This window comes from Cololabis saira, chromosome 14 (assembly GCF_033807715.1).
Source record: "Cololabis saira isolate AMF1-May2022 chromosome 14, fColSai1.1, whole genome shotgun sequence".
Lineage (NCBI taxonomy): Eukaryota > Metazoa > Chordata > Actinopteri > Beloniformes > Belonidae > Cololabis > Cololabis saira.
In genome coordinates this window covers 2,080,909-2,094,919 of record NC_084600.1, presented here as the reverse complement: position 1 = coordinate 2,094,919, position 14,011 = coordinate 2,080,909, and the positions used below count along the sequence as shown (strand labels likewise).

At 40.4% G+C, this 14,011-nt stretch overlaps 1 protein-coding gene across 3 annotated transcripts in view; it reads left to right on the top strand.

Moving 5' to 3' along the window:
- LOC133460194 (beta-1,3-glucosyltransferase-like) overlaps positions 1–14,011 on the top strand; it is a 112,408-nt gene that overhangs the window by 5,665 nt on the left and 92,732 nt on the right. The window contains exons 2-7 of one of the 3 annotated variants that reach the window (XM_061740767.1): positions 1,330–1,361; positions 1,458–1,497; positions 2,223–2,332; positions 12,966–13,042; positions 13,160–13,271; positions 13,816–13,952. In XM_061740767.1, the coding sequence (XP_061596751.1) occupies positions 1,330–1,361; positions 1,458–1,497; positions 2,223–2,332; positions 12,966–13,042; positions 13,160–13,271; positions 13,816–13,952 (508 nt within the window). Of the gene's footprint in view, positions 1–1,329; positions 1,498–2,222; positions 2,333–12,965; positions 13,043–13,159; positions 13,272–13,815; positions 13,953–14,011 lie in introns of all 3 variants that reach the window. The other 2 variants (XM_061740766.1, XM_061740768.1) reach the window with 2 other exon arrangements.

Sequence of the window (14,011 nt, the reverse complement as noted above, 5' to 3'; positions counted from 1 at the left end):
CCCCCCTTCATCTGATTGGTCCATATTTGATAGTTCCCCAAAAGCCACCAAATTTTGCATGCAAGGCAGGCCTGGCGATAAATTTGATATTTCATGGTTTGTATTAATGGGCGTGGCAAAAGGGCTCAACAGCGCCCCCCGGAAAACTTTGTGCCTCAAGCCCCACAACACGGTTTGACGTACATGCACGAAAATCGGTACACACCTGTATCATGTCACAACTTAAAGAAAAGTCTCTTGGCGCCATGGCCAAAACCGAACAGGAAGTCGGCCATTTTGAATTAATTGTGTAATTTTGGTGCAATTTATGCCATTCTTTCGGCAATTAATACGGCCCGAACCGTAACGTGCACCCAGGTGTGTTATACATCAAAATGTGCGTCTTCATCTTGAGACTACGCGCATTACTTTTCTCTTTCAAAAGTGTTACCGTGGCGACGCTAGACGGCAAAAAGCGTGCCCCCCTTCATCTGATTGGTCCATATTTGATAGTTCTCCAAAAGTCACCAAATTTTGCATGCAAGGCAGGCCTGGCGATAAATTTGATATTTCATGGTTTGCATTAATGGGCGTGGCCTAACGGCTCAACAGCGCCCCCTAGAATACTTTTCTCTGGCATAACTTTTGAAAGGTTTGACATAAAGAGTCGTGGGTGGTGTCATGGGACTCGGTATTGAGTCCTTGACCATAATTGGTGAAAATTAGCCCCGCCCCTTCTTCTGATTGGTTGTCCCGATTTTCTGCTATAACTTTTGAATGGTTTGACATAGAGAGTCGTGGATGGTGTCATCAGATTCTGTATGGAGTCCTTGACCTTCATTGGCCTGAATTAGCCCCGCCCCTTCTTCTGATTGGTTGTCCCTTTTTTCTGCTATATCTTTTGAATGGTTTGACATAGGAAGTTGTGGGTGGTGTCATTTCTGATATGCTTATAGGGGCGGTGGCCGTGAGTGCGAGGGCCCGTTCATCGCTGCTTGCAGCTTTAATTCAACTTGAAATTGCATAATGTGAAGATTTGTAATCATTGCACCTTTTTCAAATGTTAAATTGAAAAAAAAAAAAAAAAAAAAAGAAATCTCATGGGACACCATGATGGATGTGGCTTTAGACCTACAGTCAACAACTTTAGATCCAGGCTTCACTTTTAAACCCCCTCAACAAATGCTCATATTAGTGCATGCATTGGACAAAAATGAAACATATTCTATTAAATAGCTACTGAAACACTGATTCATTTTCAGTTGACTGGTCAATCTATTGCTCGACAGCCCTTGCCAGTACAGTTATTGTATTTATTGTTTTTTTACTCTCTTTTCTCACGATGTCCAGGCCCCTCAGCTGGAGACAAACAGAACCCTTGTGTAAGTGTTGGCCCTCAGGTCTGTGCTGTCATCAGTGATAAATCATTGGGCTCGCCGTGTGTTTCTGCCCTAACGAGCATCTCTGTGACTCTGCAGGCGGCAGAGCAGCAGGAGCATCCTGCACAAATGTCTGTGGGTGAGTGAGGCATTTAGTTGCAGATGGTTTGATCTATTGTCCATGTCCAGGCTGTTTTGGGCTTTATACGCAAGTAATAACATTTTGAATTGGATTCTGAGTTTTACAGGGACCAATGGAGCAACGCTAACACTGGAGAGACGTGGTCTCTCTTGATGATTCCTGTCAGCACTCGCACTCGATATTCAGAGAATTACTTGGACATCCTGCTAATAACACATTACAGTAATCTAGTCTAGAAGATACAAACATGTGAATTAGTGTTTCTGCATCACTCTGCAAGAGGATGTTCCTCATCTGCAATATTACAGAGATGGAAAAACGCTATTTTACAAACCTGATTAATATGCTGTTTAAACGACAAATCCTGATCAAAAACAACACCAAGGTTTCATACTCTAGTACTGGAGGTCATCGCAACACACTCCAATATTCGTGTTTGCTGTCTGTAATCTTTAACGAGAATTTAAGTTAAATCTAGAGCAATAAATACATCTGGTGTGAGGAGGAGGCCTTGAAGTTTGAAGATTTGGGGAATACACCTATTCTTGCTGAAATTAAGATGAATAACCAATGCCAAACATTGTAAACATACATACACACACACACACACACACACACACACACACACACACACACACACACACACACACACACACACGTATATAAACAGTAAATATGAAGCTCTAAGCCAGTTTTCTTTTGTTTGCGTGTTTTTTCCTCAGGGCTGGAAAAGGTGGTGATAGTGATCCAGAGTCAGAGGAACTCCTACCATGCCAATCGTGCTCTCCAGAGAAAGATGGAGATTCTGCAGCAGGCAGCTGAACTTGGGAAGGTAATATTTTCAAGATAATGAGGGACTGCCAAATTAGAACTGACACCTGAAGAAAAAATAACCAGTTGTATCTAAATCAGGTCCTGGTGTGTCTTATGTGCTGATACGTTCCACACGTGCAAGATACGCTACATCACATTGAGCATTTCTTTTGAAAAGAGGAACGATTGACTAGTAATTGTATTGTTTTTAGAAAAATGGCTACATTAGCTGTCAGTGTCTTGCCAATATTGAATGGAGATGAATATAGGTTTTGGACTGATTTGGTGTCTCTACGAATCAACTGCTGGGAAATGAAATAAAGCAAAGCCACTTCTTCCTGTTCTTCCTTTTTTAGAGGCCACCACCGCAAATAGTTGTGTTCCGCATATTGATTTGGCCCACGTCTTACTACTACTACTACTACTACTACTACTACTACTACTACTGTCATTTAGCAGACGCTTTTATCCAAAGTGACTTACATCTGAGAGAACAACACAAGCAAGAAATCCCATAGGAGGTCCAGCTGGATCAGTGCTGGTTGGACTGATGAGAGTCCAGTTGGACACAGGTGCTGCCATGCCAGTACTAGAATACAGGGCCGCTGCAAGGGGTGTGCGAACCGTTCGACCGCACGGGGCCTCGCGCCCCATGGGGCCTCGTGCTATGGGCCGTTTTTTTTTTTTCTTTTTTCTTTTCGTTTTTTTTTTTTCCCCTTGCAAATATCAACAGTCAGGTTCCATTACAGACCTAATGGCCAGTGTAGGCTAATTCTTACTTTACAACTGTCCTGAACGCATCGGGGCTGTGAGCCAACGCTGATTGGTTGTAAAGCCTGATTTATGGTTCTGCGTTAAATCGACGCATAGCGTACGCCGTAGGGTACGGCGTAGCTTACAGTGTAGGGTACGCGGCGACACGCACCCTACACCGTATACATTATACATTGCTTTTGAATAAAACAAAAAAAAACAACCACAAAAAAAAGAAACTGCAGCAATGCATAACTCCACCTAAAACTCCAAAAAGTGTCATCTTTTCCACAGAAAACACCTTCTGTTAAAGTTAGAGTTTTGCATTACCAAATATTATGTTAGCCTTCGCTGGTCGTCCCTGCCACAGAGCCTTTCCACCTTCGCTTAAAGGATCTGAGTGACGGTTATTTCAAATGTAAGACTAATTTGTGATAGACGTCAGTGGAATCAGATGACATGTGTTCATATATCTGGTTACAGATGTTTATTATCCATTAAAGGTAACTGGTGCTGTAAACTGAAGAGATTTTGGTCATCAAAACTGGTAGCTGATTCTTCTAATCAGTGTGAAAGAGCATCCCTCATCCCCTCAGCATCCCTTTCATATGCTTGCAGAAAGTAGTCACCATGGGTTCTGGGGAAGGATTTTTATACCGTCATTAAAAATGAGAAAGGCTCTACAATCAGCTCTGATCAGTGTTATTTCCCCCTGTGAAACACCCATTGAGGTATTCATTTTCATCAGGCTTTAGTCAACACAAGAGCTATTGTTGCCTTTGTGATCCCAACGATTTAGGCAGCACAAAAAAAATATATCGAGCAGCCTGCCACCACTGGAACGCAAATCAATCTCAGCAGAAGTCTCTAATTAACACCGTGGGATGCTAAACACAGTGTTTCACTCTGGAGAAACTATCTGAGGGTCTCCACAATGGCTTAGGATAAATCCAACATCTTTATCAATGGTAATTGATCTCTGTGGGCTGAATTCATCTTAATATGCTCAGCCTTTATTTCAGTCGGACCTGCGGTCACACTGTGGTCTGGATAAAACAAACGCAGTTTGCCAGCTGGAAACTCTTCAACTACGTAGGGTTTACTCGTTCAATATATTGAGCTTTATGTTGTTAGTTCACACTAACTTTCTCCTCAGAGAGAAAAAAATGCAGCGAGTCAAAATGTGGCGCAGGACAGTTATTTCTGCAAAAGATAAAAAACACTTGTTTTTTGTTAGAACCAAGGGTGTTCTAACAGACGCTCTTTCCAGTTTAATTTTAAACACAAGTTCATATTAAACAACAGGACATAAAACAACATTTTCAGCACCTTCCTTTGCTGATGTGCTTGACCTCTTTCTTTTGAATTTCATTTATGAAACACACTTCACCAATAAAAATGTTGATTTCAAATCTTCTCTTCTTAGTGTATTCAATTGATTAGTCATGGACTGCAATTTTGCAATGTCCTAGAATTCGAATTCTTTATTTGGGGACCTTTAGCAGATATGAGATTAAAATGTGATTAATTAATTATAAATCCTTTAATTAATTAGATTATTATAAAGATTTTTTTGGGCTCTAGTGGCCCTTTATTCAAGCTGCAGATATGAAAGGGGTAGAGAGAGAGATCGAGGATGACATGCAGCAAAGGTGCACAGGCCGGGATTCGAACCTGCGACCGCTGCAGGAGGACTGTAGCCTCAGTATATGAGCCGCTGCTTAACCCACTGCGCCACTGAGCAGCCCTAGATTATTTTTTTTTTAATTGCTTGACAGCACTAAACATGACATAAACAGTGGCAGGTAAAAAAACTCCCCTACTGGGAGAAAAACCTTAAGGCAAGGCAAGGCAAATGTATTTGTATAGCACAATTCAACACAAGGTAATTCAAAGTGCTTTACATTGACATTAACAGCGGCAATACATAATTAGACAGTAAATAACAAATACGATTGAATAAGTCAAACAGTGGCAAGGAAAAACTCCCCTTTAGGAGGGAAGAAACCTTGAGCACTATATTGACTTACCTCATAAAGTACTAAAAAGATAGAAACTTTGAGACTTACCCTAGAGTAAATGCCATTAACTGCCCTCTAAATTGACACAAATTAACAGCTCATTTGCTTTAAACAGGTGGAGTTTTATGTGCATCCTGTCCCAATGATTAGCTACAGCCAGTTGGTGCTGGCTGCACCTTGCCAAGAGGTTTTCCACCTGATGTAACACGAGTATAACCATTAAAATGGCATTCTTCTGCTTTTTCATGAAACTCATCGGTGAAGCTTTGCAGCCTTCAATTTCTTCCTCCATTTATTTAGTGTCATCAACCTTTATTCTCGATGTAGTAATGGATTTAGTCTAATGAGGGAGTTGTTGTCAGACTAGACAGGAAAGAGACACTGATTCATGTGTTTGCTGCTTTTATATATTTATATTATATATTTATATGTTATTCCTGAGTTACATTTTCTTTTGTGTTTTTTGTTTTTTTACTCCCCCTTGTGTAGCTTTTGTTTTTTTTTTATTCATATATGGAAATGATTCTATATAAGCCACCAGGCTTCTTCCTTTCCTTGCATGTTATTTCAATGTTTTTACATTTATTGTTAAATTTGTCTTATATTGCTAAATAAATAAACTAAACTAAACTAAACTTTCCATTTCACCGTTATGAGTAGCACTGCTGTGAATCAGTTGCTCTTCAGCACTCGTCAGTGAGGATGGTGGGACAAAAATCAGTGCATACTGCCACAAAAAACGGCATAAAATGTCAAACAGAATGTGCAGATGTTTCTATTCGGCTACTAAAATGACCTTGCTTCTAAAAAGCTTGTGCAGCTGAACTTTTATCAATGGCAGAAGTTATGAATGTACTACATCCCTGCGAAATAAACCAATAAATAAAAAAGTGCAGGATCATTTAGTCATAGAATTAACTCATTTTATTATACATGTCAATATGGTCATTCTGATATCTGATTGTGGTTCTATGTGTGTCAAAAATACATTTATTCAGGTCTTTAAAAAAGTGTTTTTACTGATATGTACCTGAATATTTACGTGTGTGTGTGTGTGTGTGTGTGTGTGTGCGTGTGTGTGTGTGTGTGTGTGTGTGTGTGTGTGTGTGTGTGTGTGTGTGTGTGTGTGTGTGTGCTGATGATCTTTGTCAAACTTCTGCCCATTTTGGCCAGATTGGAGTGCTTTTTGATAATTTTACACCAAGTCTTAAAAACCCAAAAGTTTTTTGTTTGTTAATAACTTGAATTGGTTCTCCATCAGAAGATGGTATTTTGTTATATCATACCAGTCGTCACCGATTCAATCAATCAGCCAATTAGTCTTTACCAAGGACAGAACTCTTGGGGCCCGATTTACTAAGATCCTAAATAAAGAGTACTAAATTGCGTGTGCACTGAAAAAGTTTGCGCGTGCTGTTTGCGTGTGGTTTGCGGGTGATCAACTAAGATTGCTTGCGCAATTGATAACAGGTGCAAACTGCAGTATTTAAATGAGGTGTTGCGTGTCTTACAGTTTGCGAGCGCAAACTCTGCGCCATGGAGAGTGGATGGAAAGCACAGTCACAAGTCACAAGCGCAAAATGAAATTTGACGAGTTGGAGTTAGAGATATTAGTGGAAGAGGCAAATAAACACATTAATGAACTACAGCAAAGAAATTTAAACATTACCAAAAGAAACGCAATATCGGAGAAAACCTGCGATAGAATAAATGCAGTTGGTAACACAAAAAACGGAAAAACGTCTGGTTTTTCATATTTCAATTTTAGGCACAGATCAAAAATACGAAATAGAAAAACGGGCCACAGGACTGAATTTGATTTTAATATTGAATTGGTCGGGTTTGCGTGACCCGGCGGTGCTCGGCATGATCTGAGGAGAAAAAGACAATCAGCTATATCAGACAATAGATTGATTCATCTATTTATGAGTTAAGTTTTTATTCAGATGTCCACAGTATATTGCAAATATTATATATTATATAGCAAACACTGACAGTAAATGTGTGACAGACGGGACCATATGGATCATATGGCCGAAAGAAGAGAAGTGTTCAGAACAGCACAGAGCGCACACTAAAGGCTGATTTATGGTTCCGCAGAACCGACGGCGTAGGGTACGCGGCGACGCACACCGCACCGCGACCCTACGCCGTCGGCTACGCCGTCAATTTAATGCAGAAGCATAATTCAGGCGAAGCTGCAGTCTCTGCGCTAATCACAGACACAGCGGGTCGGAGCGGATTTGGTCATGATGTTTAACCTGTGTTTTGTGATTAATAAGCACGGGTTTTAATTAAATGTAATTTACGAAGGATGATTTCACGTTCAATAAGATAAGTAATCAATAAAATACAAAGTTTTGGCACAAAGGCTTGGCCTGCTTGTGGGCGAGTGGAGGGGGGCACAATAAGAGAAGGTGGCAAGATATAAGGCGGAGAACTAAAGAAAAAGTGGCCTTTAATAAAACTTGTGCAACCATTTTTAAAATAGCATGCAGCAGAATAAAGACTCTCTCTCTGCGTATTCTTTGATTTTGGATGTCGCCTCCTTGCCACAATAACAGCAGCAGCAGATTAGCACCTTCCTTTCGAACGTATTAAATACAGACGCAATCACAATACGCGCAATTACTTTCAGGCTTGGTAAATCTCATTGCGCGTGGTAAATGGAGCAATTTGCATCTTCCCCTCCCAGTATTTAGGATTTCTGCCGGTTACGCCCCATATTGATTATTCATCAGGGCAAAAGTACTAACTGAATTGCGTGTGCAATTTTGCGCATTTCAGAGACGCAGTCGTCTTTGCACGCTGTTAGTAGATCAGCTGGCACTTTGGTTTGCGGGTGATGTCAAGTTTGCACACGTTTTTACACATACCTTTAGTAAATCAGGCCCTTGGTGTCCATGGAAACGATGAAATAGCAGTGATAATCCTAACTTTCATACACATACAAGAGTAGTAATGGCTCCAAGTGCTAAACTCAGACAACTAAAATTAAAACGAGTGCAGGCAACATACACATAAGTCTGTACAGCAATTTCAAGTTCCAACAGAACAGGTGTTCCACTTTGATTTGTAAAGGTATGGATTGTACTGGAACTTGAAGGATCTTCTCCTACAAATCTCACACAGTCACTAAATGCCACAGTGAAACCAAAATGACCTGTAAACAAAGTGAGGAAAACAATTTAAAAAACCCTGACAAGAAACAAGACAATCATTTTAAAATTTCCAAAGTAATATCCTGTCTCACTGGTAAAGTGCAGAACACCTAAATGTGCTTATCATCTGAAATGTCTCATCACACATCTTCAGAGCAGCAGCAAACAAGAAGTCATGCATGTCAGTTTCCATCTAGATTACTTCTAATTATCATAACAGTGGTCTTAACAATATTTTTATATCAAAATGCACCAAATAGTGAACAGACTTTTATTATTGCTGTACCAATACGAGTGGAAACTCACCCAATCATCTGCTTAAAATGTTTTATAATGAAACTACCGCTCACACATCCTACCCCATCCGTTCAGCTGCAATAATAAATAATCCACATAAATATGAAATTGTGTTGAGCACATTTCTTCCACACATCTTAAAATACGGCTTTATTTTTCATAACTTGTTGTACTGAATGCCTCAAGGGCCTCTGGCCTGCATGTTTTATGCATCCTACTCAATAACACCTGAATTAAATGAGTGGATCAGTAAAAATCTTGTGATGATGGAGATGGATTCATTTGGAGCAGGAGCAGGGAAACATGGAGAACATGCAGAGTAACGGCCCTCAAGAACTAGCAGGCATCACTAAAAAAAAAACAATTGTGGAATTCTTTCCACTTGATCCATTTATACTTTCGTTTGGTCCAAAAGTACAGATATCAATACTTTGTTCCCATTTGAAGCCAAACTGATTATCAGTAACATATTCATTTTATACCATGTTCTAGTAAATCAAGAGGTTCCTCTGTAAGCCAGACTATAGGTTTATATTAATACTCTTCAGTTGTACAGTGTTACTTTAATTAAAGAGGATAAATTAGTTTCTGGAGCTAAAAGACAGCAAAATGAAAAGCAAGGAAAATATAGAGTTTTAAATGTTGCGCAGTTATGGCGTACAACATGCTTTTACAGTCATGCATCTTAGTTGCATGACTAATCACATTAATATAATTCTTTTCTGTGTTACTTACTTTAAATGAGTTGTTTGTGACACAGTTACATAAATCCCAATAATGCTTTTGCTACAACAGAGTCGTTTAATCTTTGTGGTTGTTTGCATTTTTGACTGGTCATGTAACATTTATGAGTAGTTATTTGGTATGGCGTCTTGTTGTTGCTCTTTTGGTCATTTTATTTTGTTTTATGTCTGTCTTTACCTTAGATATACATGCATATGATCTTTCTGGGATTATACCTCGTAACTCTTCAGCCTGATGGTTTTGTTCAGCAATTCATTGGTTCAACTGTGTATTGATTCTTAATTAATGGGCTTCTCTGATGGTTCAGTTAAAATAGTAGCTCAAATGTTCAAATAAAACTTAACTTCCAAAATAAAGTGTGCAGAAGCAGGTCAGTTGAAAATATCTAAAGGGAGAGATTAGAGAAAAAAATGACTTTATAGTTCCTCGACTCAATAATCATGTAATGATCCCCGTGGCTTCACCATGTGTCCATTTGGAGAGGCCCAGACACTTGGCTTGGATACTAACGTTAAACAGAAACGTCTGTCTGCGATAAAAACTGAAATCTCTTTGGTCCAAACTGTCTGCATTTGATTAAAAGTCAAATTAAATGCAAAACTAATCTCATCATATCCTACATTATGCAGTTCAGCATCTCCTGGTGGTAAAATAGCAAAAACTGGAGATCCTGTCCAAATAAAGTAAAATGTTGTATCAAACAGCTAAATAAAAGCTTTTAAACGTTTGTTCCTGTGGTCAGTGAAGTGCAGCTGGACCTCTGTGTTGTGTGTATTTAACATTAGATTTATCTGCATATGCACTCTATGCTGCATGCAGTTCTTTGTTTCCATGGTAACACACGACTGAACACAGAGAGAGCAGTGTGTAGTTCAGGGTCATGCTCAAGGGCACTTGGACACAGTGGGACTTGTGAGTTTGTGGTTGGATGACAGTCACAGCTACCTACAAGCATATGGCCACTGGTTGGCAGTCCCTCGTGTAAGGAGTTGTATTAATTGTCCTTACAAACACCAGGAAACTGGACCACATTACACCGGTCATGAAATCACTACACTGGCTTCCAGTGAGTCAAAGGATAGAGTTTAAAATCTTACTGCTGGACTACAAAGACCTGAATGGTCTTGGACCAGAATCCATGGTTGATCTGTTAGTTCCTATGAAGCTCCCAGACCCCTGAGGTTCATCTGGATCTGTTAGTTCCTATGAAGCTCCCAGACCCCTGAGGTTCATCTGGATCTGGTTTGTTCTGGTTCCAGAACCAGAACCAAGCAAGGTGAGGCAGCGTTCAGTTATTCTGCTCCTCACCGGTGGAACAAACTTCCTGGAGACCTGAGGTCTGCTCCAACTGTAGATCCTTTAAATCAGGTTAAAAACATTACTGTTTACTGAAGCGTACTCCTAAATTAAATACTTACCTGCTGGACTCTACTGCCCTTATTTTTAACAACTTGTGCTTTTTATTATTTTACCTCTTTTCTTATAATTTTATTTGTTATTTTAGCGTACTCTTAAATTAAATACTTATGATTTTTTTAAACCGTGCAAAGTTACACCAGTGATGGATAAGCCCTGAATGCAGGCATTGTGACGTAGAATTGTAAATTGGTTTGATTCACCGCACGTATCAGGACAGATTACTTTTGTTATACTGTATTTGACCCCTCCCCCCCACCCCTCCCCTAGCTCTGAAGAAACTGGACACGTGGGCCCAAAATGCGCTGGGAGGAAAGGAGAGAGGTGGATCCAAACGAGCTGGGGGGGCAAGAAGAGAGAGTGAGGTGTGGGTTCCACTGCTTTTATCCTCCGGGGATGCGGTGACGTCATCAGCGCCCGTCGGACAGTCCGCTCTGAAATCACTGATCGCAGATCAGCTCCCTGTACGTGCGCCGCTTCAGGTGCCGCCCTTTGTTAACACCTCCTGGACTACAAACCTGCTGGGCTTTGTAGTCTTTTCTTTCGTTCCCAAACAAAGCGGCCATTAGATGAAACTCGAAGCTGGTCTCAGACAGAGGATTCAGCCAGCTTTAAAGTCGAATTTCACAATTCATAATTCATATTTATACAAGTTCATAAAAGTTCATAATCACATGACGGTTGCCCAACACTGCTGTACTCTACTGCCCTTACTTTTTAACAACTTGTGCTTTTATTATTTTACCTCTTTTCCGATCATTATATTTCACATTTGTTGTTAACTGTTTAATTGTGTCTTGCCGCTTTTAAAGCAGCACAATGTAACTTTCAGCTTTTGTTGAGTTTGGCGGCTCCTTTGGACAAAAGCGGTAGTGCTTTACCAGAAAGAACACTACATTTCCCATGAGCACCAGCGCTTACTGCCGGAAAACTCCTGTCCCGTCGCGTGCTTTTGTTTTGATGAGAGAAGACGGGACGGACTTTCAAAACTACTTTTCTGTTTCACCAAGTGAACAGACGGAACGCAAAACAAAAGATGTTAAACTGCTGGAAAGGAACTGGAATTTACTGGGATACCAAGGGAGTACTACAAGGGAGCCAGGGAGCAGTATATGGAGAAAATAATGATTATTAACGTTTTGGGTTCATATGAAATCCCTATCAAAGAGTGGAGCTCCGATGAGGATTTACTGCCGCAGTTCTGCACAACCCACGTCTTACTATCTTGTTTAGGAGTGTTTGGCAGCTGCTTTGGTAAATGTTTGACTCGCCATGTGTTTCAATAAATTAGTATAATAGTACAACATACAGTACATGTTTTGTATCCCTCTTACTTCTCTTTTCTTTTTTTTTTGACTGCTATATTATGCTGAAGAGGCTCCGAGGCGTGAGCGATATTTTTGTTTTCCTCGTGAGATTATTTTTTTCCTCTGCAGCTACAAATAAGAGTTAATATTTTTTCCTCAACAAACTAGTTTTATCTGAAGATTGGGGTTAACTGCACCGCAGAGAGCTGGCCAGCAACTGCGTTTAGCTGGAGAAGTGAGGAATAAAACCGGTGTTTTGATCTGACCCCGGTCTGTGTGTGTGTTTGTATGTGATCATGTGTGGAACGTTATGTTTGGTCGTTACAGCCGCGATCCAAGCGAGCCGACGACTCTTTCACTCTTTTACTTTGTTATATCAGATATTTGGCCTCTGTGGTTCTGCCTCCGAGCAGGAAACCGTTGAAAAGTTAAACCATTAGCGATCTTTTCCCCACGTCTGTTATGTGAAGCTGCTGCAGCCACAACACAGCAATGGGTTACCAGCTTCTCCTGAGCTCTGCGCTCCACGGCCCGCCCATTTTCGTCTCAACTACGAATCGGGAAGGAGGGGGAAGGGACGTATGCCGTAAAGCAGTCAAAGCCGGAAAGAATTGTAGTTTTTTAGTGTGGCAGGGTTCCTACCATGCTCCTCAAAGTTACATAGTGCCAGTGAAGGCGATACAGACCCCTCAGACCATGACAGAGGTTCATTAAACCTGTTGGAAGTTGATGTTCCATCACAATGACTCTGGAAATATGATATTAAGGTGGAAAAGTTACATAGTGCTGCTTTAATGTTGATGTAAAGCACTTTGAATGCTGTGTTGAATTGTGCTATACAAGTAAACTTGCCTAGCCTTGCGTTGCCTAATTGTGACGTGAAGGCGTACTCAGTGTGGTGGGTAACGGGTTGAAGGTTATTTTTGAACATCACGCTGTTCTGTTTCATACAGGGAGTTCCAGTTGTTCTTTTCCTTCATGAACTGTCACATTACGAAGGCGACTGGAGCATCCTCCCTGCTCTTCCACGGTAAGTGCTGGACATATGCGGTGATAAGAACAAATCAGATGACTCAAACTCAACAGGCTGGAGGTGATTCAGCCATGATGATTTCCTCTGTGGGTTGATTGCTGTGGATCTCTGCAGCCTCTCTGCTGCTTATGGCGAGTCGGCATCCTGGTTGTTCTTTGCAGAAGAGGAAACGAGGCTCAAGATTCCTGCTCTGCTCCGGATACTCAGCAGATATCCAGCCCAGCAGGTGGGATTCACTACCACGGAGTATTAGGGACAAATTACGACAAAAAAAAAGGGAAATTACGAGAATAAAGTCATAATATTATGAGAATAAAGTCATAATGTTGCGAGAATAAAGTTGTAATATTACGAGAATAAAGTTGTAATATAATGAGTTATGAGAATATTACGACTTTATTCTCGTAATATTACGACTTTATTCTCGTAATATTACGACTTTATTCTCATAATATTACGACTTTATTCTCATAATATTACGACTTTATTCTCATAATATTACGACTTTATTCTCATAATATTACGACTTTATTCTCGCAACATTACGACTTTATTCTCGTAATTTTCAAAAAAAATTTCTCTTAGTTTGGCCCTAATAACCCGTTGTAGATTCACAGCATACACCGAGAGCCCAACATTTACTCAGTAACACTGAATTCTTCTGTGTTTTTGTGTTTACTATATACGGTTTAAATGGTCTGAGCTGATTGTGTTTGTGTGGATCGTGGACAGCACCATCAATCACTTTTAATCTAAATTGTTATACACAGGAATGGTTTTTGGGTAAGCGTCTCCATGACAACGACGCCTCCATCATCCACCACTATGCCTTCTCTGAAGACCCCAGTTCCTTCGGTTATCCTGACCCGGCAGCTGGCTGGGCCCTCAGTGCACCGCTGTACCGTAGGTGTGTGAAATCAACTTTTATTTTATTTTCAAACATGAAGCATTTTCACATGTGCTTTT